This window comes from Neomonachus schauinslandi, chromosome 1 (genome assembly GCF_002201575.2).
Source record: "Neomonachus schauinslandi chromosome 1, ASM220157v2, whole genome shotgun sequence".
In the NCBI taxonomy this organism is placed as follows: domain Eukaryota; kingdom Metazoa; phylum Chordata; class Mammalia; order Carnivora; family Phocidae; genus Neomonachus; species Neomonachus schauinslandi.
In genome coordinates this window covers 160,978,371-161,004,142 of record NC_058403.1, presented here as the reverse complement: position 1 = coordinate 161,004,142, position 25,772 = coordinate 160,978,371, and the positions used below count along the sequence as shown (strand labels likewise).

Below are 25,772 nucleotides of genomic sequence, written 5' to 3'. Positions count from 1 at the left end.
AGATTTAGAATTAAATATAGGATGATAAAGTAAATCAAGCCTATACTTTTGTGTTAGGTATAATTTGTGTATTTTTGACATTTTAAGTGTTTGTAATGTTTAAGGGTATCTGGATTAATGATAATAATAGCTACCATTTATTGAATTTTAGGCATTGTATAAACTCTTTACAAGGTTAACTCTTAATCTTTGTAACAACTCTGTGAGGTATGTATTATTATCACCACTTTACATGTTAGAAAATTAGGTACAGGGCAATAACCGCCCAAAGCCATACAGGGTAATAGTGGCCAAGTCTGGTTTGGAACCCAGGCAGACTGATGCTAGAATCCATATTAGAATATCTATCAGATCTGTCTTGTGATGACCATTTAAAAGTTGTAATTGAGTAATCAATTTTATACATCCAATTTTAAATTGAAAGGTATAAGAAATTTTTAGTTTTAAGTACCTAAGTAATACTGGAATGTTAAAGAGATTCATTATATTTTCTGGCTTGTGGGGGTGGGGGATAGTTACTGATCTTCTTGAATCTATATACTTATGTCTTTATTCTTCCACCAAATGTGGAATAATTTTTTGTTATTTCTTCAAATAATTTTTCTTCTTCATTCTCTCCTTTTCTTCTGTGTCTCCAATTACACGTTAGACCTTTTGATATTGTTCTCCAGGTCACTGAGGCCCTGGTCATTTCTTAAGTCTTTTTTCCCCCCTGCTCTGATTTGTTGCTCAATCTTCAACTTCATTGACTCTTCTGTCATCTGTAATATTTCTGTTAAGCCCATCCAATGAATTTTTGTTTCACTTACTGCATTTTTCAGTTCTAGATTGCCATTTAGTTCTTTTTTACTATTTGTCCATTCATTATAGGAATATTTTCCTTTATATCCTTGACCATAGTTATAATAGCTGTTTTAAAATTTCATCTGCTAATTCGTATCTGAATTATCTTGGGGTCAGTATCTACTAACTGTCTTTTCTCTTGAATATGGTTCACATTTTTCTGCTTTTTGGAATTTTGGGTTATATTCGGGACAGTGTAAATGATGCATCATAGGGATTCATTTCTGTCATGTTCCTCTGAGGATTACTGTGTAGTTGTTTTTGTTTTTGTTTTTAATATGGAACGCTTCATGAATTTGTATGTCATTTTTGCACAGGGGCCATGCTGATCTTCTCTATAGTGTTCCAGTTTTAGTATTTGTGCAGCTGAAGGAGCACTGTATTAGGGTTTTTAATTTATTTTATTTATTTTTTTAAGATTTTATTTATTTGAGAGAGAGCAAGAGCAAGAGAGATCACAGAGGGAGAGGGAGAAGCATACTCCCCACTGAGTATGATAATGATCAGGCAGAGAGCTTGATGCAGGGCTTGATCCCAAGACCCCAAGATCGTGACCTGAGCTGAAGGCAGACGCTTAACCGACTAAGCCACCCAGGCATCCCTATAGTTGGGTTTTTTAAAAACAAGTAGTTAACTTTGCTGGATTCAACATTCAAAGTCCCATCTTTCCACTGTAAGCAGCAGCTGAAGTCTCTATTGAGTTCTTTAGCCTTGCTAGGCTGCTTAGCATCTGCCTCACATGTGTGTAGTTCAAAGAGTTCCAGATATTCAACAGGGTGTATGTGCAGAATTTTGGCTCTCCCTCCTCTCTCTCATCTGTCTCTTTTCTGGGATTTCCCCTCATTTTTAAGCTGTTATAGCCACTCCAAATTCTGTGCTCATCCAGCAGGGTGCTGATAGGGCCTGCCCTTAGGCAAAAAGCCATTAAAAAAGTGAGAAACTCACGTAGTGCAGTCCTTTCTTCCAAATACCCATGTGTCTTCAGTTTTTGTCTGCTTTTGGTTGCTCTGTAGTGCCTTCAGGTGGTTGTAATTTATAGTTGGTCCAGAGTTCATAGTTGTTACCTGCAGGAGAGTTGGCCCAATGGGAACTAGTAAGCCATTACCAGAAGCTGCAAGCCTTCCATGTCATGACTCTTAAGATTTTTTTTAACTTTCGGGCACCTGGGTGGCTCAGTCAGTTAAGTGTCTGCCTTTGGCTCAGGTCACGATCTCAGGGTCCTGGGATCGGGTCCCACATCGGGCTCCCTGCTCAGCGGGGAGTCTGCTTCTCACTCTGCCCCTCTCCCCCTGCTTGTGCTCTCCTCTCTCTCTCTCTCGCAAAAATAAATAAAATCTTAAAAAAAAAAGATTTTTTTAGTTTTCTTACTAGGTTTACTATCATTATATAAGTACTAGGGGAAATTTGGTTGTTAGACATTTGAAATTCTTTTTTTTTTTTTTAAGATTTTATTCATTTATTTGAGGGAGAGAGTGCTCGTGCACGAGCAGGGGGGAGAGGCAGAGGGAGAGGGAGAAGCATGCTCCCCAGTGAGCAGAGAGCCCGATGCGGGACTCAATCCCAGGACCCCGAGAGCATGACCTGAGCCGAAGACAGACACTTAACTGACTGAGCCACTCGGATGCCCCAGGCATTTGACATTTTTATAAAGGAAAATTGAACATATGAAATGAATAATTGTAATTTAAATTAGTTTAAGGGAGTCAACTAAGTTGTAAATGACACTAAGGGATTTTCTTCCTTTTTTTTTTTTTTTTTAAAGATGTATTTCTTTATTTGAGAGAGAGAGTGAGCGAGCATGAGGCGGGTGGGTAGGGTCAGAGGGAGGGAAAGAGAAACCCAAGCAGACTCCAGGCTGAGTGTGGAGCCCAATGACCCTGAGATCAGACCTGAGCTGAAACCAAGAGTCAGACACTTAATCGACTGTGCAATTGAGGTGTCCCAACACTAAGGGATTTTAAAATCTGTTCAAAATTTAACTCAGTAAATGATAATCAAAGGCCTCTTTTCAATTAGTTGTTTACTTTTGTTATACTAATAAATAGGAAAATATATATTGAACTTAAAAATTTATTGAGAAACCAGGTTTTTAGAATTATTTCTTTAATAATCTAATAGTTTAATAATGGCAATCATAAATACTCTTTTTATTCACAAAAAGTTCCCTCAGGGGCAGCAAAAACTCCAGTGACAATAGGAGCTTGGACTTTAATGGGTGGTAAGGGGAGTGGGGGACATCAAATTAGCCCTGTTAATTAAGAGAGCAGTGAGAGAAATGCTGTGGGGGAAGTGAGCACAGGGCCATGGGAGCACAGAGGAAGGGGCACTAAATCAGGCCTTGGGTGGGGCGGAGAGATTGGGGGATGTTTTCTGTAGGAGTTGACACCTAGTAGAGAGAGAGGGAGAGGACACTCCTGGCCAGGGCTGGGGTGGTATGGAGAATAGCACTTGTGAGGACATGAAGGCCTGAAAGAACATGGTCTGCTTGGCAAATTATAAGATGTTCATTTTGGCTGAGAAAAGGCTCTTGGGAGCTGAGCTCAGGAGCTTGACCGTCACCATAACAGCTAAGGGGAGACTACCAAAACTGAAAAGACAACTCACAGCATTGGAGAAATTTTTACAAATCATATATCTGATAAGGGACATATATCTGGAATATATAAAGAACTCTTACAACTCAATAATAAAAAGACAACCCAATTAAAAATTGGAGGAAAGATCTGAATAGACTTTTCTCCAAACAAGATATACATGTGGCCAATAAGCACATAAAAAGATCCTCAACATTATTGGATACCAGGGAAATGCAAAGCAAATCAAAATCATACCCACTTGGATGGAGAAATTGGAACCCTTATATACTACTGGTACAAATAAAATGGTACAGTCACTTTGAAAAAATCTGGCAGTTCCTCAAAAGGTTAAACATAAAGTTACTAGAGATCCAGCAATTCCACTCCTAGGTATATATATCCAAGAGAGACGAAAATATGTTCACATAAAAACTTGTACACATATATCCATAGCAGTATTATTCATAATCGTCAAAAAAGTAGGCATGGCCATCAACTGATGAATGGATAATAAAAGGTGGTAGATCTATGTAATGGAATATTATTCAGCAATGGAAAGGAGTGAAGTACTGATATATGCTCCAATGTGGGTGAATTGGTCCCAAAAGGCCACAAATTGTGTGACCCCATTTATGTGAAATCTCTAAAGTAAGCAAGTCTATAGACAGAGAAAGTAAATGAGTGGTTGCCAGGGGAGGGAAAGAGAGGAGAATTGGGATGGACAGCTAACAGGTATGTGGTTTCTTTTTGGGGTGATAGAAATGTTCTGAATTAGTGATGATGTTTGCACAATTAATTATACACTTTAAATGGGTGAATTGTGTGATATGTGAATTATACCTCAATAAGGTTATTATAAAGAAAAGTAGGATGGTTGTAGTTTCAGAATAGAGGACAATTTTTTAAATTGGATATATTTGGCTTCATGAAATACTTAAAAAAAAAAAAGAAAAGAAGAAAGAAGCTGAGGGGAACCATTGAACCCTTGCAAGGGCTGTGTGTGGAGGAGAGCCTATGGGAGAAAGACCAATCCCTGGGTCTGGATTGGTTGAGTTGCTAAGACACATACCTGGAGCACCTAGTGGGGACTGGGCGGAATGCTGCCCACCCTAGCAGTGGAGGATTCAACTATGTGGAGGGGAGGAGTAGGGTGCTCCAGGGAGACTAGCCTGTGTTCGTGATGGAATCCCACAGGGGGTAACGGTGGCCAGCTTGCCCTTGTCTTGACTCCCCTCATTAAAGTTGGTAGGAAAAGCCCGAAATTGTATTGTGACTACTATGGATTCACTAGTGGTTTTTCCCTTGCTGTGTGTTTTCTTTCCTCAGATTGGGAAGGATCGGTCACTGAACTTTGACCCCTGCTGCCTCAGCTACTTTACTAAAGGGGAGTACATTTTGCTGGGAGGGTCAGACAAGCAAGTATCCCTTTTCACCAAGGATGGAGTGCGGCTTGGGACTGTTGGGGAGCAGAACTCCTGGGTGTGGACGTGTAAAGTGAAACCTGACTCCAACTACGTGGTAAGAAGAGGAAGTTCATTCTGTTGGGCCATTGCCTGAGCAGGCACAGACATCAGCCATGTGTAGCCAGTCAGATCATTGACATTTGTTCCTGACAACTGGGAGGGCAGACTCTTTCTCCACAGACAGCTGGGAATTAACAACTCTCTTTCCCTGCAGGTGGTAGGCTGCCAAGATGGCACCATTTCCTTCTACCAGCTTATTTTCAGTACTGTCCATGGGCTCTACAAGGACCGGTATGCCTACAGGGATAGCATGACTGATGTCATCGTGCAGCACCTGATCACTGAGCAGAAAGGTAAAAGGCAGGTATGGCCCCTCTGCCCTCCAGCCTTTGGGAAGAGGGGTAGGTTGAGAGGGCTGCTGATAGGGCAAGTGAAATGATAGGGAATGTTCCTCCTCAGTCTTTTGGAAACATGTTGGACCACTGGTTCTTGCCTCTTTTTTTTGGAGGGTAAGGGGAGAATGTAGATGTCTTTGAGGATCTAATGAGAGCAATAAACCCTCTCTTAAAAAAAAAGAGGGGAGGCACAGACTTAACATAATTTTGCTGCTGCTAATTCCAAGGGGAACATGGACTCCGACTAAGGGAGGTTAATGTATGGCATGTCAGAGCCAGGGTGGCTGAACTGCATGGGTCTTTGTGGACCTATATCCTCTCTGGTATGGATATACTAGAGGCCTTCTCTCTCAGCCTCATCTCCACTTGCCTCCTCATGGGTCCTTACCCAAGGGTAAGCAGGGGCAGTGGGTCACCACAGGCTCAGTCAGAAGATCCAAGTTCCAGGCCTAGCACAGTCAGTCTGAACCTCAGTTTCATCCACTGTCCACTCAAGTCGCCATGCTGGTTAAATGGGCTAAGGATCCACTTATTTCAAGTGTAGTCATATACAGCTGTGCTGGCCATAGCACCCTGCCCAGTGCCTATGTGTAGGGATACACATTGAGGGTTGTCTTACAGATTCAGCTGGCATCCTTTGGTTCCCATCCGGGAGCACCTCTGGCTGAAGATGCCAGTTGTGCTGGTGAGGGTATAGCCACTTGGGCAGCTCCCCAGCTTCCTTTCTGGCGACATTTTCTCCATCTGGTCTGCAGTTAGAGTGTGAGAGCCTAGTATATACCAGAAACTACATGCAGTTCTCTATTGTTGACGGTGGTGAGTGGAGAGTAGCTAGAGGCATGGATAGTCATCCAGATGGCCTTCTGATCATTAGGGGCAATACATTAATGTTGTGCAGAGGAGTTTAAACTTATATTCAGCAAGTGAGGGTATCACTAAGAATTTTACTTTACATACTCAGTTGTAAACTTTGGACCACAAAGATTGTATATGATTTTAGATCCCAGTGTTTAGTAGAGCTGATTGCACATATTAGACACTCTGTAAAGATTTTTTGATGAGAGTGTCTCCTTTAATTGCCAGTAACATTAAGTAAATGATAGCTTTTAATTTTTCTGCCTTCTACCTTACTTAACAATCTCTTGCTAGAGCTGGATTTCTTTTCCTTTGACAGTTCGGATTAAATGCAAAGAGCTTGTCAAGAAAATTGCCATCTACAAAAATCGATTAGCTATCCAACTGCCAGAGAAAATCCTCATCTATGAGTTGTATTCAGACGACTCGTCAGATATGCATTACCGGGTGAAGGAGAAGATTGTCAAGAAGTTTGAATGCAACCTCCTGGTGGTGTGTGCCGATCACATCATCCTCTGCCAGGTGCGCGGCAGGTTGGAGGGATCGGGCTGAATCCTCTTCATGTTTCCTCCAAGGATAGGGTACCCAAATCATGGTTTTAAAATTGAACACTAAGAAACAAGTCCCTTTCCATCAAACTCAGTAGCTGTTCATTGCTTTAATTTTATTGACATCTAGAGGAGTTAGACTCTACTAGAAAGTCATGGGCCATAACCTGGAGAATACCTTTTTGTATTGCAAAGCACTTTGTTATCCTAGGATTATACATGTTTTAATGACTTAAAGCATACACTGATAGAAATGAAGAGCGATTTTTTTTTTTTGGTAAACATATACACATAAAAATTTATATTATCTTTCTGTTAAACAACAAAAAATGTATAATATCAACTCAAAAATAGTAAAGGAAGTTTTACTTGCTGAAAGATTTTTTCACAGAAAAAATTTCTCAACTGAGAGCTTTCTACAAAATGTCTAGGGCAATGCCAAGAGAAGTTTGGAAAGACTTTGAGGGAAGGCCAGCCCGGCATCTTTCTTGGAAGTAGAGGTGGATTTAGTTTCATAAAAGTAGGCCTGTTAGAAGTGATAAAGTGGCAGAAATCCTTTAGAAAATCACTATATGTAAAATACAAATAAAATCTCTCTAAAAGTCAAGAACCTCAAGCAGTTTAGAGGTGCCACAAGTTACAGATGTGACAAAAAAGTGTGCTTTTGGATGCTGCCTCTGTGGCTTCCCAGAGTTCTGCACAGAAGATGTGAGGCTGAGCTGGGCTCTGTGGTGAAGGCTTACATGAAGGATTAATGAACAATGCCAATCATGGGGACTAGATGGGGTTCAATAGACACTGAATGTGTAGGTATTTTTCATCCCTCACATGCAGGAAGACCTCCTTGGGAGGGCTGGGAACACTTACTCTGTCAAATATCCATGCAGAGCTGGGTTTGCTTTCTAGGAGAAACGGCTACAGTGCTTGTCCTTCAGTGGAGTGAAGGAGCGGGAGTGGCAGATGGAGTCTCTCATTCGCTACATCAAGGTGATCGGTGGCCCTCCAGGAAGGGAAGGTCTGTTAGTAGGCCTGAAGAATGGACAGGTGAGTGCTCTCATGTGTCTCCCATCAGGCTGATTATCTGTATGCAGACCATAGGGACCAGACTCATTATGACCCTAAGATGGTTTCCCTGGGGCAGGGAAAAGGGCTTCCCCCACCCCACATTCACCATAGACACATTGGAGGGCAACCCAGAGTTTCATTTTTTGAGGACAGCTTCAGGCCAAAGATGCAGTGGCCCTTAGACTTAGAGTGTGCTGCATTCTAGCAGGGTTGGCACTGTGGCTTCTGGGCTGCCTGTAGAGTGGATTAGTGGGTTTAAGGGCACCCAGAAGATGGGAGATTTGTTAGAGGTACAGTTTCACGGGCTTGCTAGAGAGGAAGGCAGAGCTCATTCTTAGGTCAGATCCCTATTAGGGCAGTGAATGGATTAAGGCAGTGTGTTCTAGCTTGTGTTTTAGAGGGTGCTGGTCCTCAGGCTATTACTAGGTGTTATAAGAAAAATGGGCCCTTTGCTCATATAGATGTGGAAAATCTAGGTTATACAATTAAACAGATTTGTGTGTGTGTTCTTTGCTCAAAATAAGAAAAGTTCTAAGTGGGCTACATGGAAATTTGAAAGTGAAAATATAACTGCGTTAGCCTGAGAGCCAAGCTGTCTAGCAGATGGCTTGTGGCTAAAGCTTGTCAGGCCTTTCCTGGGGACAGAAGTCATGGAGTATGAAATTAGTGGGGGCTGCAGGGTAGCAATACCAAAGGGATGGAAAGTCTGAATCTTTCTCATGGTCAGCTGTCACTTCCAGTGTGAGGCCTGAGAACATGGGACTTTGGGGGCAGGTCGACCTGGGGTCACGTTCGTGCTTCGCTACTCACTAGCTGTGTGACCCTGGGCAGGTCACTTTGCCTCTCTGAGGCTCAGGTTTTACAAATGAGGATAATGCCTCATGTTTCAGAGGGCTGTCAGAAATAGTCAATAACTGATAGCTGTCATCATCCTTCTCATCATCATCATTATTTTGCTGTGGTTATACCCAATGTCTTGTCAGTGTTTAAAGTAGCTTCTTCCTGTGTTAGTTTGTGACTCAGATCTCGCTAGATGGTGTCTCCTAATCCTGCAGTTTGGGTAATGTTGTTAACAAATCCCCAGTTAAACAGACATTTAAGTGAATTTGTCATGTCTTGGGCCCATAATTACTTTGTCAACCTCTGATGAACCACACTTCTGGTCTCCTAAGGATAAGCCCCCACTCCTGTTCTTTTGATAAGTCCTTTTCTCTGCATGGAACCTCTTTTGAAGTTAGTGGGAGTTGTTCTTGTAGAACACATAGATTCCAACAGCCTGGCGCAGTTCCGGGGTCTTGTTGCCATGGTGATTCACACTTGTTTCTCTGAAATTTCACCAGATCCTAAAGATCTTTGTGGACAATCTCTTTGCCATTGTCCTGCTGAAGCAGGCCACAGCCGTGCGCTGCTTGGACATGAGTGCTTCCCGTAACAAGCTGGCTGTGGTGGATGAAAACGACACGTGTCTGGTGTATGACATCCACACCAAGGAGCTGCTTTTTCAGGTGAAATCCCAGAGAATTTCTAGGACATGGTCCTTTGACTCCTTCTCTATTTCCCAGTCCCTGCAGGAGGTTCTCACCCTCTGGTTCCCAGGCAGGTCTCCGGGAGGAGCAATGATGTGTAGGGGTGTAGGCTTTGAGCAGGGGCACAGAGCTCAAGAGGCCCCAGGGCACAGCCCACTCCTCCCACACATGAGCTGCAGGAATTGGGTAAGCCGCTTTGTACTTTGCTTTCCTCACAGGTAAGATGGGCAAGTAATACCTTTCTTTCTGTGAACAGTAAATGAATAATAATAAATTTTTTTTTTTAAGATTTTATTTATTTGAGAGAGAGAATGAGAGAGAGAGCATGACGGGGTGGGGAAGGCCAGAGAGAGACGTAGACTCCCTGCTGAGCGGGGAGCCCAACATGGGGCTTGATCCCAGGACCCCAGGATCATGACCTGAGCCGAAGGCAGTCGCTTAACCAACTGAGCCATCCAGGCGCCTGAATAATAATAAATTTAAGTGGGACACTTGATAGGCTCTCAGTGCATTGGTTAATGTGAGGATGATTCTTTTGCAAAAGTGCTTCTTGCCAATTAGAGGTTTGCTGTATCTATAAGTGACCTAAGACACAGTAAAGAAATAGGACTAGTTTTGTCATCTGAAAGAAGGGAAAGGATGATAACCTTCTAGTTATTTCACAAGGATGCTATCAGAGCCAACAAAATGTGAACTGTTTTAGGAGATAAGCATTGTTTACACACCATTTGGTCCTATGGCTGGTAGAAGTGTGTCACTGGAGAAGAAATCCCAAGGGCTTCATGCTCAGCTCCTGGCTGGCTTTCTGCCATACTCAGCGCCACTCTTTGCCTCTTTAGGACTTTGTAAGAGGTCAGGGCCTATTTGCCTGAAGCAAGCTCCCCCCTGAAGCTGAAACCTCCCCTGTCTGGCTTCCTTGGCCACAACAGGTGTCCCAGTATTAATCTGCAGATCGAGATGCCCTTCTCAGGGCTCCTTCTTGTCCTTGGGAGCAGAATTAGCAGGGCAGAGGGATGCTGGAGTGTAGGGAGCTGCCTCAGTTGGAAGGGGCTACCTGGCTACTGCTAGCCTGAGCTGACTCTAATAAATCAAGGCAGAGTGATTAAGGGGGAAAAAAGAGCACAGGTTTTGTCTTTAGACAGACCTGGGCTCCAGTCCTGCCCTCACCACTTACTGTGTGATATCCAGCAAGTCAGTACAGTTCTCTGAGCCTAAACTTCTCCTTACCTCTGAAATGGAACTAGTAAATGCCCCCTCACAGAATTGCTATAGGACTAAACAGGATACCACAGTACCTAGTTCAGTGCCTGGTATAAAACAGGGCCCTAACTGTTAACTTCTCTCCGCAACCTCAAAACCACCTCCTGTAGGTAGGTTAGCAGGCCCCCAGTTGTGAATCTGTGCCTGAGCCTAGAACCATACAGGAATGGAAGGGCATGTGTCCTTCCCCATCTCCACTGAGGGCTCTGTAGTAGGCTAGGGAAGGGAATTCTCAGACTTTGCCAGGAGACATAAACATTCCCAGCTGTCTGTTTTCTTCTCTCTGCTGCCCCTGCCCCCTGCAAATGAAAACAGCTATATTGTTTTTTCTCATTATAGAAGTAATCCATGCTCATTATAAAAGATTCAGACATTGTAGAAGATTCTGGGTAGAAAGGTATGAACATCTGCTGGTCCCTGGGGCTCCAGAGCTAAGCAGAAAACTTTGAGAGGAGGTAGGGGGAAGGGAGTGCATCCCAGGGTGACTGTATTTCTCCAGTGTGAGAACTTTAAATGCAGAGACAATATATTATTTTCTAATATAAAAATAACACTTTTTTCTTATTATAAAAAAACAGTGGATGTTCATGACCAAAAGAAATTTCAGGCAAACAAAACGCATAGAAAATAAAAAGCACCCACAATTCCACCCACCCTGAAACAATCACTGTTAATTTTTTGGAACAGATCCCTTTAAATCTTCTATACATAGCTATGTATTCCCATTTTCTAACAGAAGTAAAGCCACTTTGCTCATTTTCTCACTGTGTAATGATTCATATTTGGGATAATAATTTTTTTTCAAAAGTAATGCTTGCTTATTAAAAATAGTTCTAACAGAAACAAGTACATAGAGGATTTTGCCTCTATGCTTCTATCCTTTTCTTCTGGTTCACTTCTCCTGGTTTTCCCCCTATCCCACTGTTAGCAATTTAGTGTGATTCAGGCTTTAAAAAGAATGCTTGACTGAGTGCAGCAATGGTACCACAGGCCAGGGTGGTTGTCACAAGGTCCTCACTATCCCTGTCCCTCAGGAACCAAATGCCAACAGCGTGGCCTGGAATACCCAGTGTGAGGACATGCTCTGCTTCTCGGGAGGAGGCTACCTCAACATCAAAGCCAGCACCTTCCCTGTGCACCAGCAGAAGCTACAGGGCTTTGTGGTGGGCTACAATGGCTCCAAGATCTTCTGCCTCCATGTCTTCTCCATGTCAGCTGTGGAGGTGCCACAGGTAACCGGGGCGCTTGTCAGCTCTCAGCAATGAGTGGCAGGGCAAGACCAGGAAAGCCAGGCCCCTCACTGATGCATTGGGTTGAGGGATGGATGGGGAGGGAGAGGGAAGAGAGATGAATTGCAGCTATGATGTCATGGAAGGTATTCTGGACTAGAACCTGAAAGCCTGCCTCCACCCTGTACAACCTGTGTGTCTTTGGGCAAACAGCTCCACCTCACTGAGCCTCCATTTCTTTCTGATCCCCCTTTCCTGGTTGGGACGGGGAAGGTATTCAGGGTTGTCTGTCTTCAGACAGAGTGTGTTTCACTGAGGGCCGTGCATGGGGCAGAGTGGAGTAAGCCAGCAAAGCTGGGAGTGCAGCAGTGTGTATGCACAGATGCAGGAGGGGGGATGGTGTGAGAGAAAAGAGAATATGGGTGGGATGGGGAGGGGGCCTGAGGTCTTGTGAGCCAAGAAGGGAGCATGGGACTATCTGCACAAGTCCCTCAAACTAGGAGGCCAGAACAGAAATGGGGGCCTGGAGCCACAAACAGGAGAGGGCAGAAACACAGATGGGAGGGCAGAAATTGGCAACCCAAGTCAGGGCTGGCCTAATCCCAGCTGTCCCAGCTGCCTGTCTGTTCCCCAAATGAATCATGCTCACTGTAGAACTGCCATAAAGTAGAGACCAGCACAAAGGAGAGGCTTAGCCCTCAGAATCCCAACCTCAAGGGGAATCAGTCTTAAACATTTTAGGACATACCCACCCAGGCCTTTTCTGTATGTATATGTAACATATGCAGAATATACAATTACGAGTATACAATTTTATATGAACATGTTAAACAAAAGTGGAATCTACTGTAGATATTGTTTTTGACTCTTATCTATAAATATTGCTCCTATAAATGAAACCTCAGATTTACTATACTTCCTTTACTGAATGTGGACCACAAACGAGAGATTTTTAATCACTGTCCTTTATCGCCATCTTCCAATTTAACCTAACATTTACATATTGCAGACCCATCACTTTGTATGAAGTACTGGCTGTCAGCTAGCAGAGTGGCCTTTTCTCTCAGCAATCTACTGGAAGCATGGATCCACCTCAATAAGTGTACTTTTCTAGCATTTAAAAAATACTAAGATGATTGTAGATTGACCTATAGTTGTAAGAAAGCATATAGAGAGCCCTTGTACAACTTGTCCAGCTTCCCCACTGGTAACAGTTTGCAAAATTACGGCACAGATGTTTCACCTATGTAGGTTCATGTCGCTACAACCACCAACCCATGAGATCTCTGATGTTGGGTTGCCCTTTTATTGTAACCACACCCGCCTCCCTGCTGTCCCCACCCCGACATTGTTTTTATTTTTTATTTTTTTTTAAAGATTTTATTTATTTATTTGACAGAGAGAGACAGCGAGAGAGAGAACACAAGTAGGGGTAGTGGGAGAGGGAGAAGCAGGCTTCCCCCTGAACATGGAGCCTGACGCGGGGCTCGATCCCAGGACCCTGGGATCATGACCTGAGCCGAAGGCAGCCATTTAACCGACTGAACCACCCAGGTGCCCCCCCACATTGTTTTTAATGACTTCTTTTTATCCTATCACATAGATGTTCCACAGCTTACTCAACCAGTACCTATTGTTGGACACTTTTGCTGCTTACAGCTTTTTTGCTATTGTAGATAGCATCTCTCTTGCCAAGTCTTTGTACCTATCCCACCTTAGCTTCTTGGTGTGAATTCCTGGAAGTGAAATTGTTGGATGAAAGGCCATGTACATTTGACAGATTTTTAGACATGTTTCTAGATTGCCCTTCAGCTTCCTTTTTCTGGGTGGGGGTGGAGGGCATCGAACCATTTTATTGAGGGGCTTCAGAGGACGGTCGAAGGGCTGGGAGGACAGTGAGATCCTGTGTCCTCAGCCCAGCCGGGATCTCCCCACCTTCATAGTCACTGAAAGCCTGACTTGGCTTCTTGTAAAGGGTGGGGCTGGGGTCTGCTTCTTCCTCTAAGCTGATGGTACTTATTACTCATTGTGCAGAAATTATAAGTGCCTGACACAGAGCAATTATTCAATAAATATTAGTGGAATTCAGACCTGAGGAAAAGGAAAGAGAAAGAAAGGAGAGAGGTGGGTGGAAGTGGCAGCAGGAGGAGGGGCAAGAACAGCCCCTACTGGATTGTTTCCTTGTAGTCCTTATCTGCTCCCCGTCCCAAACCCATGCACCACATCCACCAGAAACCCCATCTTCCTTAATCGTGCCAAACAGGCTATGCTGATTAAAAGTTTTTCTCCCAAGGGGCGCCTGGGTGGCTCAGTTGGTTAAGCGACTGCCTTTGGCTCAGGTCATGACCCTGGAGTCCCCGGATCGAGTCCCGCATCGGGCTCCCTGCTCAGCAGGGAGCCTGCTTCTCCCTCTAACCCTCCCCCCGTCATGTGCTCTCTCTCTCTCTCTCTCTCTCTCTCTCATTCTCACTCTCTCAAATAAATAAATCTTAAAAAAAAAAAAAAAAAAAGTTTTTCTCCCAAGACTGCCATCCTGACCTCAAAGATAAATGCAGTTTGCTGCTCCCTGGCTTTGGCTGGCCAAGAGGAGCCAGAGGGGCGGCCTGGGGCTTCCTCTGCCAAGCCCTTAAAATTCAGAAGCCAGATTCCCCATCCAGTTCCCCCCCCCCGCCCCCCGCCCCCAATAGCTTCCCCAAGCCCATCCTGCTGATGCAGCAGGGTCAGAACTGCCAAGGGTTAGGAGAGGCAGCCTCAAGACAAAGGCTATTTATCTGTTGCCTCTGCCTCCAGCCATCCTGTGGTTTTGGCCTAGAGAGGAGGGAGAAAGCATCAGACCCACTCTGGGGATTTCTGGTTTCCTTTCGAAATTTACATCATCTTGTGCAAGAACTGGTTTGTCAGGGCTGCCAAGTAGGGCGGCAAGCCCTAGTCAGGCTTCTCGGGGCGGGTGGTGACTTCATGCTTGGAATGCAACAGTGAGATAAAGTAGAACTCAGAGGGCATTTGTTCAGTTAGGATATTTTTAAAACTCCCACTCTCAGATTGTGCCTCCCAAGCAAGCCCAAATGTTAACCATTCATCGTATCCTCGATTCTGATGTGTCTGTCCAAGTCCCTGTTCCAGCCTTACGGGGCATTCAGCGTGGCAAGAAGTTGTGCAGTTTCGGGGAAAGAGCACTGGCTTTGAGTTCTGACTCTGCCGCCTGAACCAGCTGTGATCTTGGGCAACTCCTTTCACTCTTTGGGGACTCACTTCTTTTCTGTTTAGTTAAATATACCTATCTTTCAGGTTTTGTCTGGCCCAATTCCTATTGTTATTAACCATCTTAATGCAGCAAACACTACAAAACAGAACTGAATTGGAACAGAGGGTGCTCACTAAAGGAGTTTAGAAAGGAAAGCTCATTATGCATGGGGAGTTTGAGAAAGCTTCCAGGAGGTGGTGACACTTGATCTGAGCCCCAAAACGTCTGGGGAGGCAGAGAGGAGCAGGGAGATTGTTTCAGACAGGGGGAAAGATGGGGGTAGGAACAAGTCTGGAGAGTTGGGGAGATGGCGAGGAGCTGGTGCTGAGAAAATACAGTGGAGGTACTGAGCACGTCTCTTGTTTGCTCCTGGTAGCCTGTGAGCTGGGCAGGGCATCTAAAGAGAAGTTAAACAGTTTACCTAAAAAAAACCACACAGCTAGGATGTGGCTGAGCTAGGTCTGGGTTCTGGCTCAGCTGCTCCCCTGTCCATACCCTGCTACCCCACTAAAGGGAGGAAGGGTAGGTGGAATGGTACGGGAGAAAAGATGAGCACTCCGAAGCACCCACATCTTGCTGTCAGAGGGCAGAATGGCTTAAGAAAGAAGAAAAAAATCCTTCAACTCGAAAGCTAAAAAATGAGGCAGGGAAGTTCAAAGGTATAGGCCCCAAATGGAGAAAACAGCACTTCTAGCTTCACATTTGGGAACCATTAGCATGAAGTACTGGCTGATTGATCTCTACTGCCCGGGAGAGATTGAGTTCCCTTCAGCACACTGGCCTAAAACAAGGGTAGAGCCTTTCGTTATTCAGGACGCCAGACCCAGCTCAGACTTGTTCTCGTGTATGCGCACATACACATATCCCATACCCAAGAGCCAGGAAAGTGCTCAGGACCTGGAGTCAGCTCACCCCAGGCTCCAGCCCCACGTCTTCCCTATGCTGCTTCTGTGTCTTCAGGCTATAATCCGGGACTGATAACCTGCAACACAGACCTGTTGGGACAGAGCCAAAAGCAGTATGTAAACCTAAGAAGAGAAGTTATTGGGAACCACTCAGGTATCACAGTGAGGCAGCCCCATCTGGAAGGAGGGACTGCAGGAAGGTTCCCAGCTCCAGGGAACTCAGAGAGATGTGCCTCTCTGAGTAACCTGGAGCTGATAAATCACTTAGGTTTCTTGGGTAAGATGGTTTCGCAGCCCTCTTAATAGGAGGCCATCCCAGACCCCCTCCCCACAGTAATGTTGTTCCTTCCTCCAGCAAACATAGACTGAGGGCCTGCTCGGGGAGGTAAGTACAACCCCACCACTACTCTCAGGGTATGCCCAGACTTGTGGGGGAGACAGGCTTTTAATTACAGCACAATTGAGATCTGGTTAAAGGGCAGAGAAAGCTCAGACTCCTTTCCTTGAGGAGTCAGTGAAGACTTTCCAGAAGAGGTGATACTTTAACTGGGCCTTCAGAGCCAAGTAGGTACTTTCCAGAGGGTGAGGAGGAGCAAGGGCATTCTAGACGAGGGTGATATTTTGTGGTAAAGCAGACCTGGAGGTGGGGAAAGCTGGTGGTAGAAGGAAGGACAGGCAAGAAGTTTGTGCTGCTGAATGCTATGTTTTGGCTATGAAAGGGGGTGGCAACTGGAAGGCATGTGGAGTGTGTGGGGTGAGAAGAGTACTGATTAATCTTTATAGTGTTGCTCTGTGGGCATTTGTAATTAAGTCAGTGGCACACATCTGGAGTCAGGCTTTGTATGAATCTGATTCTTTCCATTGCTCTGAAAACAATCTTCTTTCCTTTTGATGAAATCCTGTAGTCTGCTCCAATGTACCAGTACCTGGATAGGAAAATGTTCAAAGAAGCCTACCAGATTGCTTGCTTGGGAGTGACAGACACTGACTGGCGTGAGCTGGCTATGGAAGCTTTAGAAGGATTAGAGTTTGAAACAGCAAAGAAGGTAAGCATCTAGTCAGCCTAAGCTGGAATCTGGCCCTTGGAGGGTCCCTTGAGGAGGCAAAAGGGACTCCAGGTGATATATGAAGAGGCAGACACATACTGTAGTGAGCTCTGGAGATAGACTGGCCTGGATTCAGATCTCAACTCAGCTACCTCCTGAGTCTGGGCAGGTAACTCATTTCTAAGTTTGCTCATTTATAAAATTGGGGTGATGATTAGCCCCATCCTCACAAAGTTCTAAGGGTCTAATGCGATAATGTCTGTAAAGCCTGATACAGGAGAAACATCTGATAGATTCTAGCTGTCACCCTTATTAGCTATGATTATGTAAAGCACCTAGCTGAAAGCATGGCACGTAATAGGGATGCAGTCAAGGGTAGCTTTTATTATTGGTATGAGCACTTATTGGTATTAGCCATTTTTTACACAGTGCTGTTTTTCTTTGTACCCTGCTAGGTATGGTCAAAGAGATAGTCGAGCTCTCTGATTCTGACAGCAGTGTCACTCCCCACATACTTTGATGGCTTCAATCTGGTGTCATTTCCTGGCCAGTATATTAAAACTACAGAAACTGGCTGACAACATTTGACCCCTTGCCACGCATCAGAAAAAGCCCAGCTCTTAGTTGGGTTTTCATCTAGAACCTGAGGTGGAGGAAAGGAATGGCCTTCAACTCTCTCTCCCCTACTTCTCCCTTCCCTCTTTATCTTCCCATAGCCAATTAATCATATATTCATTTGCTCATATTACTGAGCATGCAGGGAAGGAATTGCACGGGTATGTGATGCCCGCCCTGTGCTAGGTCAAGACTTGTAGGCATGAAAGGAGAGAGGAACCAAGGCCAGATACCATCTCTGCTGTATATAGGCTGGATGACCCCATACCAGCCGCTTCTCTCATAGACTCCATCCTCCCATGTCTGCAGTGGGGATGGTGAAAATGCTAACTGCCCTGCCTTCCTGACGCAGGGTCATTAGGCTTAACTACCACGTCGTAAAAGGGCTTCCAGAACTAGCAAGTGTTATACAAATGCTAGCTGTTTTTAAAACAAGTAAAATTGCTGTTATTTAATTATATTTTTGTATCAACTAAGGGTCAGAAAACTGGTAATAGAGAGGATTTTAAGAATTCAGAGGCGGGAGGAAATATTCTCATGGAGGGAGCTTCCCTCTCCTGCAGGCCCCCTCCCCCACAAAATGCCAGGAGGGATGAGGAATAACAAAGTATTCCTAGACTGTGTTTTATTTGTTTTCAGCCTGGAATGAAATTTAAAGTCTTCCTCAGAGACTGTCATCTCCTCACACCCAAGAAATAAACACTTATCTCAGCTTAGTTCAGCCAACATGGGGTTGGGTACTCAGCAAATATTTGAATGGACCAAAACAAAACTAGAATAACCCTTCTTTTGTTTAACACTAACTCCCAGCCTGTATTCCCCAAGCACTCCCTGGGAATAGAAATTATTGTATTATAGCCACAAGATTTTTACCATAGACTAGGGTTTGATCATTTTATCCAAATTCCGAATCCCCAGCCTTTGTTTTTCTGCTTTGCCAAGTCACTCAGGCACACGGGAGGTAGAGGGTGGTTCCAGCAATAAACTGGTGTCCCCACTAGATGGCAGGGGAGAGCTGCTTAGCACCTGGGACCTCTGTGGTGAGCAGAACTGCAGCTGCTTCCCAGTTCCCACACTTCCCTCTGCTGAGGTTATTCACCGGCCTGGTGACTCTGACCACTCTGACCAGGGCACCCCTGACTCTACAGAATGTGTGAGGGTCGAAGGAACTCAGAAACAGATTTCTCAAAGTGGCAAATCCTAGAATCCTAGCAGAGCAGAACTAGAAAGACCTTGGAGGAGGCATCGCTAATTTGCCCCTTTCCATAAGGCAGACATTGAGAGCCTAGAGGCAGGGAAGAAGTAGGTTCAGAGCCCCTCAGGTGGAAAATCTCCAGAGCTAGGACTGACACCCGGAATGCTCCTTTCCTCCCTGCCCCTTTGCCAGACATTCCAGGTTTTCCCCTTTCCTTTTGCTTTAAGGAAGCCCAGGTCTAGAAGATAGCTTATAAGACCTCCAGCAAGGAACACAGGTACTCTTGGCCTACCTTTACTCATGTGATGCCTACCTTACCCTTTCAAAGAATTCCTCTTCAGGAATACCCATTTGCCAGGTTCCTACTCTGTGGTGCTCTTCTTAATCCTGCCTCTACCACTGCCTGTGCTCAGAGAGTGAATTGGTGTTCTTCAGGGTATCTAGTTCATACTTGTATAGCTTTTAGCTCATGGAGATTCAATGATCTGTTTAATCTACCTGCCACCCCTTTGAGCACATGGGCCCCTGAATGGGGAGGGGGACAGGTCATATTCACCTCTGGATCCCCAGTCCCCGACAAGATGGCTGGCCCTGCAGGATGAAAAGATGAAGTCACATTGTGGTCATCTGTGAGGCAGCCAGAGGCCAGATGACTCTCTCGCTTCCCCACGTCTTTTGGGGTGGAGGATGTCATGCAGCGAAGTGGAGGCTGCAAGTGGTCAGGGTGGTTCTTCTGCATTTCATATTCAAGGACTCCTGGACCTGCTGCTTCCTGTAGGTGTGTGTCAGCCCATTTCAAATGGGACATTGTAAAGAAGCACACCTGGTAGAAACATTGACAGCAAAGCCACATGAAGATCAGCCTGACATGGTGGGTTATAATCCTCTAAACCCCTTGCAGAATCAGAAAGCACCAAAGGAGACTTAACTAACACCAGTCTTCCTGAGAAAGGCTGCCTAGAAACTTCTAGCAGCCCATGGGTTAAAGTCTTTGGCTTTACTGTGAGTCCAAGGCAAGAGCTGCACTTTTAGGATTTACGTAAGAGTTTGCCTTCCAGGGACTTGGAGTGATTTATTCCCTAACCTCCCTCTCCCTTTCAGAAACCATCTTTATTCCTTCTCAGCTTTCCCCTCCTCCTCTTCCTCTGTGCTGGTACTGTGGGCTCTGGGTGCCTTGTATTTATGCACTGTTGGTAAGCATAGCTGTCTCCTGCTTTCCATCCCAGTCACCGAGATGTATAGCAGTCTCTCCTCAGTCAGTACATCTTCCCCACTCCCACTCTGATGACACTGCCTCAGAGTATCAGACCGCCCTGTTCTTCTCTTTTGCATGGAGATTCCTCTAAACGGGCACCATCCCAGACTGCAGTATCATAGTTTTGTTTTACCTAATCCCAAAGTGATTGATGCAACCAGGACTTCTTTGCTGTTCTTTGTGTAGACTAATCCCAGGGATAAAGCCGTGCCTCACTGGGTGGTATAACCCTCCTGAGCACATGGCAATTAATCAATGCTTGCTTCTTTTTCCTCCTTACTGGCTCACTTTCTAAAGCTTGACTTCCCACCCCCAGCCAATCACCCACTTTTGAAGCCCAGAAGGCAGCTGATTTCATTCTTTTATTTCTTCCCCTGTAGGCCTTCACCAGAGTACAAGACCTCCGATATTTAGAGCTCATCAACAGCATTGAGGTAAAAGACAAAATGTTCTTCCTTCTCAAGAAAGTACAGACTCACTGTCAGTGGCTTATAGGGAGCTCTTCTAGCAGATGAGAGCCTTGAGGGCACATAAACAGAGCCCACTGGTGTCTGGGCATTTGGGCCACAGCCTTGCTCTGGGGGTACAGAATGCCATGGGGCGGGGAGACAGCACCTGGGAGCAAGGAGTGCAGTCTTTCACTTGGTAGTGGGGTGAGGCAGGTAGGTCCCTAATCTCTCCAGAGTTTTGGTTTCTATCTGTGAAAGGGGTTGATTTCGCAGGGTTGCTAGGAGGATTAAATAGGTTCTCAGTAACTGGTTTTCACTCCTACAGTGGTTGTTAGGTAGTTACCATCCTCTAAGGCTCCAACAATGTGCCAGTGTAGGAAGCATTTCCCAAATGCACACAATCTGCTCCCCACCCACAGGAATGGGACCTGGGGAGGGAGCATGTGGACTGGGGTGGGCTGGTTCTGTGGGCACCATTTGCTGGGTAACTGTAGACAATACTCTTAATTCCTGTGACTGTCTATGAAAAGGCGTACATATTTTTTCTCCTGAACAGATTTATTGTGAAGCTAAGGAAATGTGAGATACATTTGAATTCCCATATGGAAGCAGGGAGGAAATCAGCAAATGTCTTGTCCCTGCAATTCAGTTCAGAATAATAAACACCTGTCATGGGCCAAGCCTGGTGCTCAGCCCTGTGGGCACAGAGCTGAGTGGAAGGGAAGCCTGTGGGAGCTCACAGACTGCTCAGCTGAATAATAGTTGCCACTTGTTGAGTGCATGCTCTATGTCCCATGCATGATCAGTGTGTATACTACAGTTGACCCTGGAACAACATGGGGTTGAACTGCACAGGTCCACCTATCTGTGGATTGTTTTCGATAAATACAGCAGTACTGTAAATGTATTTTCTCTTCTATATGATTTTCTTTTTTTTCTTTTTAAATATTTTATTTATTTATTTGACAGAGAGAGAGAGAGCGCGCGCCCACACAAGCAGGGAGAGTGGTAGGCAGAGGGAGAGGAAGAAGCAGGCCCCCCCGCAGAGCAGGGAGCCCGATATGGGACTTGATCCCGGGACCCTGCGATCATGACCTGAGCCAAGGGCAGACGCTTAACCGCCTGAGCCACCCAGGCATCCTATATGATTTTCTTAATAATATTTTCTTCGGGCGCCTGGCTGGCTCAGTCAGTAGAGCATGTGACTCTTGATCTTGGGGTTGTCAGTTCGAGCCCCACATTGGGTGTAGAGATTACTTAAAAATAAAATCTTTAGAAAATATATCTTCTTTTCTCTAGCTTACTTTACGGTATATAATACATCCAACACATAAAATCTGTATTAATCAACTGTTTATGTTATCAGTAAGGCTTCTAGTCAATAGTAGGCTATTAGTAGTTAAATTTGGGGGAGTCCAAAGTTATGCCTTGATTTTCAACTCTGGGGGGGTCAGTGCCCCTAACACTCATGTTGCTCAAGGGTCAGCTGTATTTTAAATCCTCACATTGACTTAGTGAAGCACAAATACTGTTCTTTCTGTTTGATAAATAATGAAATTAAGGCTCAAAAAGGCTGTGTCACGTCCCCAAGGGTCCATAGGCAAAAGCTTGGTTGGAACTCAAAGCCAGTTCTGTCTAATTCCCAAGCTCAAGCTATCTTTATTCAAGGCCATATTGTCATCTAAGAAGTTGTTTCTGATGCACACCCTCCCCACCTACTCCCTCCCCCAGTACTGTCAGAGTGAGCATCTGTATCTTCCGATGCTTACTTACATGCATGTGTGAAGAGCCATCTACTAGTAATGCCCAGTACTGCTTATTCTCAGGGGCAAGCATCTGGGAATCCACTAGTCTGGATCTAGGGGCCTAACCTGAAGCCATGGAACATGTTCTCTATGCAAAAGTAACTGACCTCTGTGAGACCACCTCTCACCATTTATCATGTCTTAACTGAGTTCCTGTCTTACTGCCTCTTCTAGTGTGCCATGAGCTGGGCAGTTGGTTAAACTTGTAATAATTGCCTTTTGAAAAAGAGCAAATTGCTTTCAAGTAATGATCCATTTTGGCTGCTTTGAGGCCTTCGTAGCTTGCTTCTGGGCATTTGGCATTATTCCAGAGAACCCAGGTTCCTTGCTAGGCTCCTTTGAGATAGGGGAAATATAACTATACTGATAACAGGAGGAAGAGAATCTGCCCATATGGCTACATACATATTGAATATATGTAAATCACTTCTACTGATCATGGTGATATTCTGTGGCCTATGCCTAAATTCCATGCCTAGTGAAACCTATTTTTTAATCTCACTGCAAGATTTTGATTCACTCCCTACAATTAGGAGTTAGTTTATTTGACTGATTAGCCTAAACTATGTGTAGGGGGCTTTTTTGTTATTGTTTTTTGGGGTTTTTTTTTTTTTTTGGTTTTTAAAAATTATTTCTGTCAGTGGGAAAGCATGTTGCCTCCAGCTGTTAAAACTTTACCAGCTTGTCTCAGAGTTTGATTCAATGTCTCATCTTCCTCCACTGTGATACACTTGCTAGAAGACAAGCAAAAGGAAACTGCTGGGAATGAGAGATTGGGTGCTATTGAGTGTTTACAAATACTTGAGCAGTAGACTAATGAATGTTCCCTAACATGGAAGGACGGAATATGCCAGTTACTTCTCTTTATCTTCAATGCTGCTTGTGTGTGTGTGTGTGTGTTCGTGTTCGTGTGTGTGTGTGTGTGTGCATGCAGGTATGTTGTTGTCACTTGTTTCCGAAGGTGGTATTATGTGGTACAAAGAGCATCTGGAGTCAGACAGACTGAGTCCAAATGCCAGCTCTGTATGACCCTGACCTGCTCCTCTTCTGAATCTCAGCTTCCCTCAGTGTGACACTTGGGTGGTACCACTCACCCTTGGGTCCTTGTGGGAAGTACATAACCAGCACCTAGTGGATGCTCAACATGTGACTCACCTCTTTAGAGACAAAGACATATGAAGAATCATCCTGTTTTGTTAGTCTCCTTCTTGGGAAGAGACCCTAAACTTTTGCTTGTCTGCATCATCATGGGTCACAGCTTGGCCAAACCAGGCCTGGGGACTTGGAAGATCTTGGGAGCTTGGGGGCCACCAACAAGTGGATAATGCACACCATCCTAGGGGCGCCTGGGTGGCTCAGTTCGTTAAGTGCCCGACTTCTTTTTTTTTTCTTTTAAGATTTTATTTATTTTTTGACAGAGAGAGAGACAGCGAGAGAGGGAACACAAGCAGGGGGAGTGGGAGAGGGAGAAGCAGGCCTCCTGCGGAGCAGGGAGCCCCATGCGGGGCTCGATCCCGGGACCCTGGGACCATGACCTGAGCCCAAGGCAGATGCTTAACGACTGAGCCACCCAGGCACCCATGGTGCCCGACTTCTGATTTCGGCTCAGGTCATGATGTCATGGGTAATGAGATCGAGCCCTATGTCTGGCTCTACGCTCAGTGGGGAGTCTGCTTGAGATTCTCTCTCTCCCTCTACCCCTCCCCACTTGCACGCATGCACGCTCTTGCTCTCTAAAATAAATAAATAAATCTTTAAAAAAAACACACACCATCCTAACTATACAGTTGTTTCCTTGGAAGAATATACAAGAAAGCAGCCCTGAGGAATTTCCATTAAACAAACAAAAGTTTGCATTACTTTTGATCTTCACTCATCTGAGAAAAAAAATCTGCTTTTGTTGTCAAGCATTCCCACCAGAAACCTAGGTGAGAGACACAACAGCCCAGGAGCCAAGTGGAGGTTCCAGTAGAAAGGCCCAGGGGCTTAACTTGAAATAGCAACATCTAACCTTTGTAAAGGCTGCTTCCTGCCATGGCTGCAGAGGCTATTTCCTGTGCTTCTAATTTTTCCAGGAGAGGAAGAAACGGGGAGAGACCAACAATGACCTGTTTCTGGCAGATGTGTTTTCCTACCAGGGGAAGTTCCACGAAGCCGCCAAACTGTACAAGAGGAGTGGGCACGAGAACCTTGCACTCGACATGTACACCGACCTCCGCATGTTTGAGTATGCCAAGGTAATCCAGCCACAACCTGGGCCCAAGCTGCAACGTGGAACCCACCAGTGTTCTGACACTGTGCTGCCCAAGATGTTTATCCCAAGAAGTGATACAGATGGAAAATAGCAACTGCCTTATTAGTAAGGGTTTGGGCAAACTGGCAAACAAAGGAACCATCGATAGCCACTGGTTCAAGCTGGCCTAAAACTCACCTTTTAGGCTGACATCAAAGGGACAAGAGAATGACAGTTCAGACCTTTGTCAGTGACAGAGCTGGAGGGACTGTCTGAAGAGTGAGCCTGAACCAGCATGGTCCCTTCATTAAGTGTTCAGGGTTCAGGGCTTCAGGTCTTTCTCCCACAAATTCTCTCAAACCTTTGTAGAAGCCACTGGGAATCAGTGTCCTCAGGCACGAGCTGGTTCTGCCATTGTTATACAGGACAATATGGTTCACTTCAGCCAAGGTTTCCTAAATGTCTGCTCTCTGATTGGTACTAGGCTTTTTACTGGGCTTTGGAGACACCATGACTGAGTCCCTGCCCTCCAGTACTAGCACAGTGTGCTTCCTGTCACCCCAGGGGTGCATCTGTATTTGTGATGGTAGAGATTTCCCTTGCATTTGCAGGTCCTCTATTAAGGTTAGTCCCCAGCAGGTCTGGGTACATGACAGGGGTCTTCCGAGAGCAGGCTCCTGATGGTTTATGTGAGAACAAGTCTCACTGGAGAGCCTAGGCCATCAAGCCTTTTGTAGTTCAGCCTAATGCAAGGTACAAAGAGCCTTGGGTGCATTGAGCAACCAGGCTCTTCCTTCCACAGAAATGCCTTTGTTAACCTGCCTTTCCCGGTACTGTCAGGATAGGCTTCAGAATGTTATTAAGTGAGTCATCAGCCACAACCAATTAGTGGCTATTAATGGTAATTACCTAGCTCACAAGTTCAAGATGGAAAATCTTCCTCATTTTTTTTCCTCCTTTTTTGTTCCCAAAGATGGCTGTGCTCTTCTGTCCCACCTGTGAGATCCTGCGGCTGAAGGTTGCATCTCAGTGACTGTGATGTGGCCCAGGGGTTTCTAGTCATTAATATCTGAATGAGCACCTTGGTCCTAGCCTGTCTCTTTACCTTGATGGTTCCTTCACCCATCCCCCAGATCCAAGTGCTTGAGGTTCCCCCACTTTGTCCTCTTCCACTTTTTTACCCTCTCCTTATACTCCCACACACACACACACACACACACACACACACACACACACACACACACACACACACACACACACACACA

At 45.1% G+C, this 25,772-nt stretch overlaps 1 protein-coding gene and 1 non-coding gene across 6 annotated transcripts in view; one reads left to right on the top strand and one right to left on the bottom strand.

The window, feature by feature from the left end:
- IFT122 (intraflagellar transport 122) overlaps nt 1–25,772 on the top strand; it is a 69,487-nt gene that overhangs the window by 22,318 nt on the left and 21,397 nt on the right. For all 5 annotated transcript variants that reach the window (XM_044916321.1, XM_021695227.2, XM_044916313.1 and 2 more), the window contains 9 exons: nt 4,746–4,937; nt 5,097–5,235; nt 6,452–6,654; nt 7,587–7,724; nt 9,086–9,250; nt 11,566–11,763; nt 16,815–16,955; nt 20,401–20,454; nt 24,350–24,511. In XM_044916321.1, the coding sequence (XP_044772256.1) occupies nt 4,746–4,937; nt 5,097–5,235; nt 6,452–6,654; nt 7,587–7,724; nt 9,086–9,250; nt 11,566–11,763; nt 16,815–16,955; nt 20,401–20,454; nt 24,350–24,511 (1,392 nt within the window). The remainder of the gene's footprint in view (nt 1–4,745; nt 4,938–5,096; nt 5,236–6,451; nt 6,655–7,586; nt 7,725–9,085; nt 9,251–11,565; nt 11,764–16,814; nt 16,956–20,400; nt 20,455–24,349; nt 24,512–25,772) is intronic.
- Nucleotides 1,116–1,221, bottom strand: LOC123326953. The gene has a single exon (XR_006541423.1). It is a non-coding gene; the product is annotated as a U6 spliceosomal RNA (small nuclear RNA).